The sequence below is a fragment of the Sphaerodactylus townsendi genome, linkage group LG06 (assembly GCF_021028975.2).
Source record: "Sphaerodactylus townsendi isolate TG3544 linkage group LG06, MPM_Stown_v2.3, whole genome shotgun sequence".
Classification (NCBI taxonomy): Eukaryota; Metazoa; Chordata; class Lepidosauria; order Squamata; family Sphaerodactylidae; genus Sphaerodactylus; species Sphaerodactylus townsendi.
In genome coordinates this window covers 36,069,858-36,083,768 of record NC_059430.1, presented here as the reverse complement: position 1 = coordinate 36,083,768, position 13,911 = coordinate 36,069,858, and the positions used below count along the sequence as shown (strand labels likewise).

At 43.3% G+C, this 13,911-nt stretch overlaps 1 protein-coding gene across 2 annotated transcripts in view; it reads right to left on the bottom strand.

Moving 5' to 3' along the window:
- Nucleotides 1–13,524, bottom strand: part of TOM1 (target of myb1 membrane trafficking protein) — a 34,642-nt gene extending 21,118 nt beyond the window's left edge. For both annotated transcript variants that reach the window (XM_048501009.1, XM_048501010.1), the window contains exons 1-3: nucleotides 13,387–13,524; nucleotides 2,490–2,574; nucleotides 614–692 (exon numbers count right to left, since the gene is read on the bottom strand). In XM_048501009.1, the coding sequence (XP_048356966.1) occupies nucleotides 614–692; nucleotides 2,490–2,574; nucleotides 13,387–13,438 (216 nt within the window). In that variant the 5' untranslated portion in view covers nucleotides 13,439–13,524. The remainder of the gene's footprint in view (nucleotides 1–613; nucleotides 693–2,489; nucleotides 2,575–13,386) is intronic.
- Nucleotides 13,525–13,911: the final 387 nt, after the last annotated feature.

Here is a 13,911-nt window from a genome sequence, read left to right as displayed (position 1 = left end):
ATTAACCAATTCACACACACACAGCACCAACCCCAGATTGAAGGCATGAGTCTCTACATGTGTAAAACACACAAAGAAGTGCCTTCAAGGAGAGCTCAGCAGTAGAGAACATAGATCTCAGAATCAGTTTCCAGCTGTCCCAGTTAAAGGTTATCATGCAGCGGATGTTGGGTGACAACTTTGTGTTCCTCAGACCAAGCTGCTGCCAGTCAGAATAGACAATGCTGAGAAAGATGGATCAGTGATCTGTGTGGTATATGTTTTTATGTAAGGCTGTTAAAGCAGGCAGGCACAAGTTTAGTCAAGGTAACAACCGCTTTGCCGTCCACTGTATTTCTACTTCCTTTCCTCTCATTACAGATTTATTATAATCTTTTGGCGCTTTCCTACAACTTAATCCAAGATTAACATTCCACCTTGGAGACTGCCCCTTTTGTTCAGAAACAACCAGGTTCTAGAATGCCATGCCTTTTACCCAGCCACTGAAGTCAACTAAATGGTATTGTGTAAAAAAAAAAAGCCCCCCCCCCCCCCCCGCATCATTCAGCAAGAAACAAAGAAGACTGATGTTTCTGGGGCTCTATATCACCAAGAAAGGGTCCATATTACTCACTGTCAAAGCCAGCATCACCTCACGGAAGTTCTTATTCCCAACAATCCTTTTCTTTATGGCCCGAAAGGCATCTTTGGGCCTATGTGCAAATTACCAAAAGTGCTGGTATTAGCGTGGAGGCAAAACACACAGCTGTAATTTATCTGTCAGAAATCAACTTTAATTCCTTCGTCACTAACATTCTGAAGTCTTGCAACTAACCAAACGAGCTAAACTTGCCCTTTCCCCAATGTCAAAAGCAGACATTTCTACATCCCAAAATTTAATTTTTTTTAACTAGGAACACAACTGCACATGTCTCACAGGATCAATGGGTGTAAAGAGCAAGGAAACGAGGAGACATAGAAACAGAAGGTATGGGCAAGAAAAGACTATTCCCTAACTGGGTAAAGTCTCATTATGTTGGCTGGTGCAAGGAAAGATTAACATTTACCATATGCCAGAAAGGGACCAGAAACACGTTGTTTGGACCAGGTGAGAGCAGAATATAAAACAGTCTACTCACAGAAAAATGTTCTTTTTTTCAGTTTATTCTATACTACTGAGAATAAAACCCTACTGGTATATCTACAGGTGGAATAGGGTATATACTCTCTGTTGCCTGCTGTGGAAAATGGAATTAAGAGAAGAAAAAGAAGATTTTGGATTTATACTCTGCTTTTCTCAACAGTAAGGAGTCTCGAAAGAGGCTGGCAAACTCTTTCTCTTCCTCGCCCCACAACAGACACCGTGTGATGTACGTGGAGCTGAGAAAGTTCTGAGAGAACTGTGACTAGCCCACCCAAGAGGAGGACAGGATCCAATCAGGAAATGCTCCTAAGTAAGCCTCCCAAAGAAAAGAAGCAAAGTCCTAATGAAGAGAAGCAGTGCACCAGAGGGGTCTTGTACAACTCTTATTCACTCTATAAGGCTTGAAAAAGATGTGTGTGTGGTGTGCATGTGGATTTTGCCCTACTTTATTTAGCATGTCTATCCTTTTTTTTGTCCCAGGCACCAAAATGGCTTCGGCTGCCTCTGCATAAGACAGATAGAGGGCAGACATGAAATACTATGACTAGACGCAAGAACATTCATGTGCCTTTCAACATTCAAAGTGTTTCCCAAAGTTTATCTCATCCATTCTCACAGTAAATTTAGGCTGGGAGATGCCAAGTGGCCTTGAGAAAGTCACAGAATTGGAAGCTAATTTAAGATGGTAACCCACTCTCTCCTAGATCCAAGTAAATTATACGAGCAATAAACCAGATGTACAAGAATGGAACTGGGTGGAGCCAAGAAATTGGCCAAGAGGTGAGGGGAGAAATATACTGTGGAGCCAAGTTGGACTCATATTGGGACTAAAATGTGGGATTGGAACAGAAACAGATGCTGGGGGAGGTATTTTTGACAGAAACAGATGACTTGGCTTCAGATTTTACATGAATGAAAAGTACTCAGAGGTTTTCCTCTGTTGGGGACAGTGGCATCCACATAACCACAGCTTTAAATTCCATGGAGTGCCACTCCCATCACATGCTATTCCTGCCTTTATTGAGGTCACCCACAAGCCCAATGCAAATTATTTATAGAATTTAGCATCAATGGGATAGGCACTCCCCAGGTTTCTAGATATGCCAGTATCGTGTTTTTGTATATTTGTGTAGGAGCTGAGAACATAAGGGGAAATTTAACATTTTTTCCCAGGTTTACCTCTTCAATTGTGCCATATTAGTAATGTTCTAAAGAACAGAACCCCAGCTGGAATTGGGTATAGTCAGAGGATTTTCCAGTCATTAGTATGGAGAGTACATAACAGGATGTGTTCACAAGTGTGTCACTGGACATATCCAAGCACTCAGACAACATCAGCCTGTCCTAGCGTTATCAACTCCCTTACCCTTCCTCTGTCTCGTTAATGATGTCACAGATCTCCATGTTGAGAGCCCAGTCTTCGCTTTGCAGTGAGCCATCAGTAGCTTTCTCTGAAGAAAAAAAGAGTTATAAATAAAACAGATAACAACATCCCAGAATCTGTCTTTGAAACACAGCGAAGTGCCTTTCCCTGTTGTTGAGGTACACACTGAGGGTGGCAAATGTATATAAACCTGCTTTCTAAGAATCTTAGGACTAGGTCACATAGTAAGCCTAAAAAGAGCTGCTATGCGGTCAAAATGCTCCGGCTGCCTGCAGCAGTTCCTGCTTTTGGACAGGTACTACAACAGACAAAACATCCCATGCCAGATCTCTTTCCATGCCTCTGCTTGCCCACCCTAACCCCCCAAGAACACAAAGATTCTTAGCCCTGGAGAGGAACAAGGAGGATTTTGTTATTCCTCTCTATAAGAAAAAATGTATCCAGGGGATGCTGCAGTCATCTTTGCCAGAATGAACAGGAGTGTACTCTCCAAGTACGGAGAAAGCAGACATTGAGAACAGTCATCCGCTAGATTTTGTTTGTTTAAAGTTTAATCCATTTGTATCAAACCTTTCTTCCAAGCAGCTCAGCACTGTGTACACCATTTTTGCTCTTCCATCTTACCCTCACAACAGCTGTGTGAGATAAATGAGGCTGAAACAATCACTGACTCAAGATCACCAACTAAGCTTCATGGCTCTGTGAAATTTGTACCCAGGACTTCCAGATCTGGCACTTTACCCATTATATCACATTGGCTCTTCTCTTTCAACACCTTGCTTCTGAATTTCCTGGGTGACTTTTAGCCAATCACACACACTCATCCTAACACTTAGAGTATGGTAACATCTTGGAGACTAACAAGATTTTGGGGTACAAGCTTTCAAGAACCAAAGCTCCCTTCATTAGATACAAAGTCTTGGCTCTTGAAAGCCCGTACTCCAAAAATCTTGTTGGTCCTCAACATACCACTGGAATTCAATCTAACTGTTCGATTGCAGACCAACATGGCTATCCTCTGAAACTCTCAGCTTATTTACCTCACAGGGTCAGTGTGAGGATGAAAACAGAAAACTATGTAAGCAGCTTTGGGTCCCCATTGGGAAGACACGAGGAGCATAAAATGAAAGAGATGCTACCTCAGAGGAGGGTGGAATCTCCTTCTTTGGAGGTTTTTAAACAGAGGCTGGATGGCCATCTGTCAGGACTGCTTTGACTTTGTATTCCTGCATGGCAGGGGGGTAGGGGTGACGCTAGTGGTCTCTTCCAACTCTATGATTCTATTAAATAAATAGTAAATCCCCAGAAGCCAAATGATTGGCTGATAGCATGATAAACTAGCTGCTGTTTAATAGACACTGCAGTCCTTAAAAAGACACTCTAATTTAAAGCCACTGATTTCAGTGGGCTTAGACTGAAGTGTTTGGGATTGCACTGATATATTCTTAAGACCACTACCACAGAGGCCCCATCAGTTAGATCAAATCAGAAGCAAAACAACATGCATGTATAAGAAAAAAGAAAATTTGCCAGCTCTTTAGTTTTTAATATAAGTCTGCCCAGTGAATACCCTCTAAGAGACAGAAAGGCATAGCTTACTTCAGAGGCATATTTTGGGATTCCATTAAATACAGCAGAATATCAATGGCTTGGTTATTACTGAGCAAGTGCGGAAATCTGTATGTTCTGACTCAGGGATCAAAGTGTCCTGGGCTTACTCTGATCCTACCAAAATGAAGAAGCCATTTCATTTTTTAGAAGGTTCTTCAGAGGGATTAGTGCAAGAGACATTTAAATTTGCAGAATGGGGATCAGACCCACGTGAGAGCCAATCCAGTCCTTATCTGCCAATGTTCCTATTCAGTTAGCAGTTCTTACACAAACCAGGATTGTTACTCATGGCAAAAGAACTGAACAACAAGCTCTTATATCCAGCGTTACCAGTGTCCCCACCCTGTAATCAGCTCGGCCTCAACCTCCTTTGGAAAGTGAACCAAGTCAGACTAGGCAGAAGGGTGGTCAACCTCCTAAGGAAAAATGGACAGCAAGCCAGCAGTGAGCATAAAAAAAAACAGGCTGTAGGAAGAAGACTGAGAGAGAAATTTCATCCACTGTTCAAGGTGGCATTTGCAAGACCGCGGCAGCCAATGGAGAGACAGAGATCACCAAAGATTTAATCTGGAAGTACAGGGTAGGGTTGTAACCTATTTTTCTTGGCAACACTCTTATGCCTTTCATAGCAGCACAAGCCAAAACGGGACACTTTCTGCCTTTTCCCCATAACCACATGTGACTGGCATGAAAAACTTCCCATTTCATTCCTGCATATTTAATACAAGAGCTGGGAGATGGACTTCTTTAAGCTCCTTTTTCCCACACACACCTTGAAAGAATAGGCAAGGGTGTCAACTCAAGTGAAAATAAACACCTCTGCTATCGACTTCTGGTCAGTTTTATGGTCACATGGTCATAGCAGCAAGGCTGATCAGAAGACCCTTGCTGGGTGCATTTGATGACTAATCTTTGCATTTAAAAAAATGTTTAAAAAAGAACAAGGAAGCCCAGGTGGAGGGGAGGATGGGAGGGAGCTGTCTTCACCCAAGAGGAGGTGAGGAACATTCCTGCACCTGAACCAAGCTTCTTAGGAGGCGAATCCGAGGAACTAGCGAAGATAGTGGTAGACAAGGAAGAAGTTCTGGCAGCCATTGATAAACTAAATGTTACCAAATCCCCTGGCCCAGACTGCATTCACCCAAGAGTTCTTAAAGAGCTCAAGCATGAAATTGCTGATCTTCTCACTTTAATATGCAACTTATCCCTGAAATCAGGCTCCATCCCTGAAGACTGGAAGATGGCCAATGTCACACCAATCTTTAAGAAAGGATCTAGGGGGGACCCGGGAAATTACAGGCCAGTCAGTTTGACATCTGTTCCTGGTAAATTAGTAGAATCTATCATTAAAGATAAAATTATTAAACATGTAGAAAAGCAAGACCTGCTGAGAAAGAGTCAGCATGGCTTTTGCAGAGGCAAATCCTGTCTTACAAACTTACTAGAGTTCTTTGAGGGTGTAAACAGGCATGTGGACAGGGTGAACCGGTGGACATTGTCTACTTGGATTTTCAAAAGGCTTTTGACAAAGTTCCTCACCAGAGACTGTTGAGAAAACTCAGCAATGAAGGAATAAGAGGGGAAGTCCTCCTATGGATTAAAAACTGGTTGAGAAACAGGAAACAAAGAGTGGGTGTAAATGGGAAGTTCTCACAATGAAGAGATGTCAATGGAGAGGTGTCCCCCAAGGATCCGTTTTGGGACCAGTGCTCTTTAACCTATTCATAAATGACCTGGAAGTAGGGGTGGGTAGCGTGGTGGCCAAGTTTGCAGATGATACCAAATTATGTAGGGTGGCGTGAACCTCAAAGGATTGCGAAAGAGCTCCAAGCGGACCTTGATAAATTAGGTGAGTGGGCTCAGAAAATGGCAAATGCAGTTCAATGTAGCAAAATGTAAAGTGATGCACATGGGGCAAAAAATCCAAACTTCACATACACGCTACCAGGGGTCAGTGCTATCAGTCACAGACCAGGAAAGGGATTTAGGCGTCTTAGTTGATAGTTCCATGGGAATGTCAACTCAATGCATGGCAGCTGTAAAAAAGGCAAACTCTATGCTGGGGATCATTAGGAAAGGAATTGAGAATAAAACTGCAAAGATTGTCATGCCCTTATATAAAGCCGTGGTGCGACCGCACTTGGAGTACTGTGTCCAGTTCTGGTCGCCGCATCTCAAAAAGGATATTGAGGAGATAGAAAAAGTGCAGAGAAGGGCAACAAGGATGATTGAGGGACTGGAGCACATTCCCTATGAGGAGAGGCTGCAGCATTTGGGACTCTTTAGTTTGGAGAGGAGGCGGTTGAGGGGGGATATGATTGAAGTCTACAAAATTATGCATGGGGTAGAAAATGTTGACAGAGAGAAATTTTTCTCTCTTTCTCACAATACTAGAACCAGGGGGCATTCATTGAAAATGCTGGGGGGAAGAATTAGGACTAATAAAAGGAAACACTTCTTCACGCAACGTGTGATTGGTGTTTGGAATATGCTGCCACAGGAGGTGGTGATGGCCACTAACCTGGATAGCTTTAAAAGGGGCTTGGACAGATTTATGGAGGAGAAGTCGATTTATGGCTACCAATCTTGATCCTCCTTGATCTGAGATTGCAAATGCCTTAACAGACCAGGTGATCGGGAGCAACAGCCACAGAAGGCCATTGCGTTCACATCCTACATGTGAGCTCCCAAAGGCACCTGGTGGGCCACTGCGAGTAGCAGAGAGCTGGACTAGATGGACTTTGGTCTGATCCAGATGGCTTGTTCTTATGTTCTTATGTTCTTAATTAATTGGGGAGTTTGGATATGGGCGTGGGTAGGCCTTAATGAGTGGCAAAAAACAAAACCCAGAATGGAACTTATTGTCAAAGGTTTTCACAGCCGAATTCAACTGGTTGTTGTGGGTTTTGCGGGCTGTGTGGCCTATCCCCCACTAAACATTCCCATCTCAGTGGACACAGTGCATAACAGACTTCTCTGTGATACACCTCTGAAGATGCCAGCCCCAGATGCAGGCGAAACGTTAGGAACAAGATCTACCAGCCCGAAAAACCCACAACAACCACATTGGAACATTTCGGCACATTGAGTGAATCAGTTTGGAAAAAAAAAGTTGTGGTAAAAGTGCATGTAGAAAAAAGTTGAGGAAAAATTAAAGCTACTACTTTGGGGGGGGGGGACATGCAGAAAAGGAAAAAAATGTTGAAGCAGTTTGGGGTCAAAACTGACAAAAATCACACATGCAGAACAAACAACAGAAATCTTCTGGAATGGGAAAAATACATCTGGAATCTGAGCTCTCTAAAACTATCAGGAGTTTGTGCTTTCAATGTTCAGACTCGATCTCTGAATCCTGAAGTCGTCCAGCCTGGCTATCGTGGTCTGGCCTATTACCGGACTAGCTATGACAGTCGAGAAAAATCTTGATTCAAGTAAAAGCTGTGAGACAGGTTGTATAATTTCAAACTGCCAAAGGAAGATGCCACTTCTGAAGATTCCATAGAAGGCAGACAATTAGAAGAGTGAATGGGTCACTGCTTCGTCTATGAGATTTTTTCTGCTTCGGGCGTTAGATTTTGCTTTGTGTGTTAGATTTTTTCTTCCGCTAAGAATTTTTTCTTTGGGAGGAAGCACTCCAAAATGGCATCATCCAACTCCTGTGGGCAGCAATTCAGTTCACTCCACTATCTCAAGATTCAACGCCATATTCTGTGGCGTGAATACACCCGTCTGAGCACTCATATACTGAAACGCTGACATTTTCCTCTCATCTGGTGCATAAGGTCTGGATATGTGTATGCACAGTGAAAAATCAGTTAAAACTTTGATTCCTCTTCTCACCTGATTAGCACCGTCACTGGACTGCGACCACATGCTAAACTGTGCCTTTGATGTGAATGATCTGCAGACAAACTCCTTCTATTCCCATACTATTTTAGTTTTTTTTAAAAAGACTTCTTTGTTTTTTTAAATGAGGACCAGTGCTCCAACAAGTGCCAAGGGTAGTTTGGAGCCAATAGGCAGGGCTGCTGAATTATGCAGGGAGAAAAGAGACCTACTGTGTACACTGGAAAAGCTCTGTACCTTATCAAATCTGGCACTCATACAATGATGAGAAAAGCAGACTTAGAAAGAGTCCCCTCGCCCCAATAGTTGAATTTCTCATTCTAGTGCTTAATGTGCTAATATCAGAGGCGCATGGCTCCAATTTGCGTTGAGTGACCCAGAAGCTCTTCTGTTTGGCCTAGATGTGTACTATGGTTCTTCACAGAAACATGCAATCAGATAACAGTTGTAATAAGAACCTATTTTGACAAAGTGGCAATTGAGGGAAAAAGGAAGCCCTTATTGGCAGTAGATTCAAAATGGTATTTATTTAGACCAGAACATTTACACCCTGCCTTTCATCTATGTTTAGTGCTTAAAGTGCCTTTTAATCTTCAAAGACATTCACAACACAGGACCAATATGCATTATATTTGGGAGTTGGACTTGATGGCCCTTGCAGTCTCTTCCAACTCTATGATTCTATTCTATGATCTGAAGGACTGCCTCTCTCAATATAAGCCCATATGCCAGTTGAGGTTGGCACAGAATTATCAATTGGCGACTTTTCCTTTTGAGAGGTAACCTCCAGGTTTTTAAGAGCCACAATATTCTCCATGGTTGCACCTGGCCTTGCAGAATGACTGGCCAGAGGACAGCACTTTTCAGAAATTACACCAGGTGGCTTTAATTCTATGTAAAATTGATATGCTTCTGGATTAGAATGAATTGGAGGCTTGGTTGTAGTAATATCTTGAGATGGAGGAGCCTGTAGTTAACAGTTTAATGCTCAGAAATGGGGTTTCTAATATTGTTTGGGTTGCATTTACACATAAGTTAGCTGTTTTGTGCTACAAAATAAATTCAAACTAATAACACATACTTTGTCTTTTTTTAATACTTAGGATTTTTTAAAAAATTATCAGTCATCAGGGCAAATAATACCAAGGAGGTTTACTGATGACCAGGGCTGGTAACCCAGTCCTTCCCTATCAGTATAATACTCTGTGAACTATACCATACTATATACACTATATTGACTTTTTGAAGTCAGCTGGCAGCAAAGCCATTATTCATCATATGCTCAAAAGCACTTGGTTATCACTTCGCACTTTCTAGAGATGAATCCTGGCACAAAAACCAGGTTCTGAGCTACAGCTCTGCCTCAAATGAAACCCTGCTTGAGCCCCAAACTTGTGATAAGTGAAGGGTTTCTCTACCAGCCTCTTCCTCTCCATTTCCCTCTGTCTGGGTGTTATAGAATCTCTACTAACCTTTGCCCCAATATAAAGTGATTCTGTCAAGGTTTTAAAACATTTACTTTGTGGAAAGGAATGCAAACAAGTTGCATATACTCTTCCGGCTGCTTGGGAAAGAAACTAGCATGCAGGAAAAAGAAAATCCCAGTGGAGCCAGAGCCAAATGGCCATAATACTAGGCAAAGACTACTAAGCCATTGAAGTAGGATCCAATTTAATTCCCTGAAGTAGGATCCAACTTCATTCGGACTAGCAACAGCGAAAGGTGAAAATATTCTCAGTACTTCACTGCACTGTAAGCGGACACAGAAACCGCAATGGAGAACAGCAGGGGGAGAGTACACGGTGAAAGAATGGGCTGATTAGGAAAGAAGGTCAAAAAATTAAGAAAGAATGGCAAAGGAAGGAGCCATGTGACAAGAGTACAAGCAAAGTACATTCAAAGTTCCAAATTCTGCTCTTAGAATAAATTATGTGCATTTGTGTAACAGAAAGGAAATGGTAAAGAAGCAGGAGCCATATGTGCACACTATGGATCAGAACGAGCTGGAAGAATGTAGATTATCAGGGCAGAATCTGTGCCATGGAAGCTGCAGTGAACACAGTACAACCTGGAACTGAGCTCAGTGTCTGGCCTGGGAAGACGAATGCCCCCATCAGATTCCTAGGAGCTGAGTAACTATTTTTCCCTTCTTTGGTGGGCAAAGGACAAGACTTATGCAGGTCTGCCCCTCCCCCCATAATTTAAACTACTTTAGGTTAAGTTAAATTCATACAACAAAACTTAATGTACATTACAAAAATGTACTTAGGTTATTTTGTAATTGATTGTATAAAGTTTCTTTTTTAAAAAAACTACCTTCCAGATCCAAGAAGGTGGTATCTTATTATTTCTAATTCTACTTACCATCTTTCTTTGGACACTATCTCCCAAAAGACCTCCCAGGCTCAGATGGTTGAGATGGGAAAAGAGGTACATGTGTGGGTGGTATGACAAACCACTTGAAAATCTGGTTTGAGTCTAGATCAAGGTTTTTCAGTAAGCCCATCTGCATAAATAAACTGAAAATCCCACAACTTGCCACTCAGCTACAACTAGGTTATTTTACAGTTCTTGTTCCTGCTTTTGGTGTACAATCAACAGATGAAGGGCAGGGGGGAAGGGAGTGGGTGGGAAAGCACTGCTACCTGGCATTTCATGAACATTTCATAAGAGGCATTTCATGAAGTCCTCCCTCATCAACCATAAAAGATATGGGAGAACAGTTATTGATAGTGCACGGGGTGGGGGGGTATTCTGCCTCCTGATTTCAGCCACGCAGATCAGTGGAAGAGGGAGGTCAAGGGGTGGCTAGGTTTGACTCAGCAATTTCTTGCACCACTTTAGAAAGTGCATCACACTCTGTACAACCACTGATATCATTCTAGTTTGTTCTAGAAGCCTTTTGTGCCACTGTGCCGGAGCATGTAGATCCCTCCCCCCTTTCATCGAACATTTACACGGCTGCTTTAAATGGCTAGACTTTGATAACTAAACAATGCTTCTCCTGACTACCTAAACAATGCTTCCTACATTCATAAATCCCTGGAATGGATTCTTAGTTAGTGAGGTTTTTGTAAGTTTCATTAAAAGTGGGAGAGGAAGGATTCTGGATTTTACTCCTTTAATAAAGCTTCTCAGAAACACAAAGGATATTTATTGGTCATATGAAAGATCTAGATGCTGAGCTCAACTACGAAAGCTGTAATTAGAACCATCCACACCTCCTGAAATCTAACCCAGGCCCACATGACTTCTACACAGAAGGGTGACTTCGACAGTAGGCACAGAAGCATGACTCTCAATGGTCAACAAACATTTCAGATAGGGTTATCAAACAGAGAGCTTAAAATTAAACCCAGGCAATAACTTGAAAAGTCCTAGATGACAAACTGTTAAAACTTATCTGGCAAACTTCACAGTCAACTTAGAAGCATGCCACCGAAGTGTGGTGACAGTAACATAATATTAACACAACACTGAAGCACGCAGATTTCAAGTAGTTCTGGTATGCTCTAATACTGAAGTGTTTGCTCTGGGTTTTTTAAAGGAAAGTGACACAGAAAGTGTCAGTGCAGATTTTCAGTGCCACTAACAGCATTTAGAGATTAGGACTGAACATCAGGGCCTAAACCTAATGATGTTGTTACAAGCAATTTATGTGCCTCTCCTGAATTAAGCAATGCTTTTAAATTGGCTTTGCAAACCACAATATCTGGTTTATTTACAGACAGGCTTGTCTTCATTCAGTCAATTAACTGATTAATCATCAAAAACAACCAGGTGATGACTCCAACAGGCTAAGCTGCTTTGAACAGGAACAAAGTTCATCCCTTGCCATTTTTATAATATGGGGGTTAGAGATCTTCCAATAAAATGTTCTGACTGCAAGCTCATGCACAGGTGTTTAGATGCACATGCAGAGTGAACATGCACAGGACTGTGCTTCTAGCATAGGATGGAGTGTGACTGAGGCAAGTGAAATCTCGAGGGCCAGGCAGAAGAGAACTGTCATGACATATTCCATCCCTTGTTCCAGCTTCCAAGCTCTGAACCATCCTTCCTTGATCCACTGCTATCCCAAGGGTGCTCTCCATTTGAACAAAACACGTTTCCAATGAATACAGAGTGCATGCCTTTTAATCAATCAGCACCCATCGATTGCTCTCAACAATACAAGTTTATTAATCCAGTCATGGACACTGATTCACTGGAGGATTACCAGTCACATGGGAATTAGTAGGTTGCCATTCTTGTACACAAAGTACTTTAAATGAATCCCTGAATGCCAATGAAGAGAAAGAATGACAGTGACTAGGCTATTCCATTACTACCCAGTTATTAAACTAGCAAGTCATGGATTGCCAGGAATTTCCAGCAACTCTACACAATATGTGAGGATTTTGTGATATAACACTAAATGGAAAAGTCTTACTTGAGCCAGGGAATGATGAAATGAGAAAGGCGTTGATCTACTGAAGCAACATATGAGTCACCCAGGGCCTGCTTGCATCTCTGAAATCACCAATACAGGCTCACTTATAAAATATAAAAGCCTGTATTCTCAGAAGATAAAATAATCTCCGAAGAGAATGTATAGTTGCTCACTTCCCATGTAATTCCTGAGATCAAAAATAAACCGCAGATCAGAAAACCCTAACCTTTCTCATGCTGAAAAAACACCAGACTATGCAGGTTCTGGTCTAATGAAGCCCAGGGACTGCATCGGGAATCAACCGCCCTTCTCCATTACATGTGCATAGTTGGTAGTCTACGAATTATTGTTAGCAATCTATCAAGGACAAATGTCTGAGTGATTTTTTGGGACTGGCTTTGTTACTTTTAGGGCTATGATCAATTAGGATTTTTTGGAGAAGTCTGAGAAAGGAAGGGAGGGGAAGCAACCACCTAAAGTTGGCTTATGAACAAATTCTGCTGCAACACGTGTTACTTCCCCTATGCCCCTACTGCCTGTAGACCAACGCAGCTGAGGGCACAGCGGAACACAGGGGCACCGCTAGACGGGCCTCCTCAATAGTGTACAACAACCTGAATCACAACAACAGCGAGTAACTCTTTTCGCTCCCCTTCCTCATGGGGGGCGTGGCTCTAGTTCCAGGAGGGGAGCGGTCCCTTTAAATAAGCAAACTTTCTCCTCGCTTCAAGACCCCTCCCCACACCAGGATTGGCTTAGGAGGGCAGCCCCCAAGAGCCCTCCTCTTTCCCCGCTCCCCATTGGCTGACGAGGTCAGTCAGTCAAAACAGTCCCGCGCCCTCATTGGCTCCAGGTACGGACTATATGTACCGCCCTTCTAGCCCCCCCCCCCTTTGCCCGCGTAGAATCTTAAGTTGCGAAAGCGCATGAGAATGTGCGCGGCGAGTAAAATCCGGGAGCGAAGGCGACGGCCAACGGCAGCGGCCTTACCGATACGCTGGCCCACGGGAGAGCTGAAAGGGTTGCCCAGCAGAAAGTCCATCGCCGCCGCCGCTGCCACAGCTCAGCCGAGATCAGCTGACGCAGCCGTGAGAGCTCCTCACGTGACCTCCTCGGGATCTAGTGGGGCGTGTCTCCGGGCCTCCCCCTCCCGTCCGTGACGTCAGCCTTCGGCTCGTTCTAAACCGAATTTAAAGGGCGGTGCTATAGCGCTACAGGTGGAGGCAAAAGGGTTACAATAGCCCGTCTCTCTCCCCGCCGCTCTGCTCATTGGCGCCTCCTGTGGCCTGTTGACTAATGGCACTGAAAGGCTGCTGTCACAGCGGAACGAACACGTGGCTGCCCCGCCACAAAAGTGAGCGTGGCTGGTGCACGCTCCCCAGAAACCCCGGGCACGCCAGTCGGTGGGTGGGTGTATCTGCCTCCGCTCTGCTGTTAAATTCTCTTTGACACGCCTTGTCCTGCCACGATCTGTGGTGCTCACCCAATTTTCTGCACCACTTCTTGTGCAGGAGT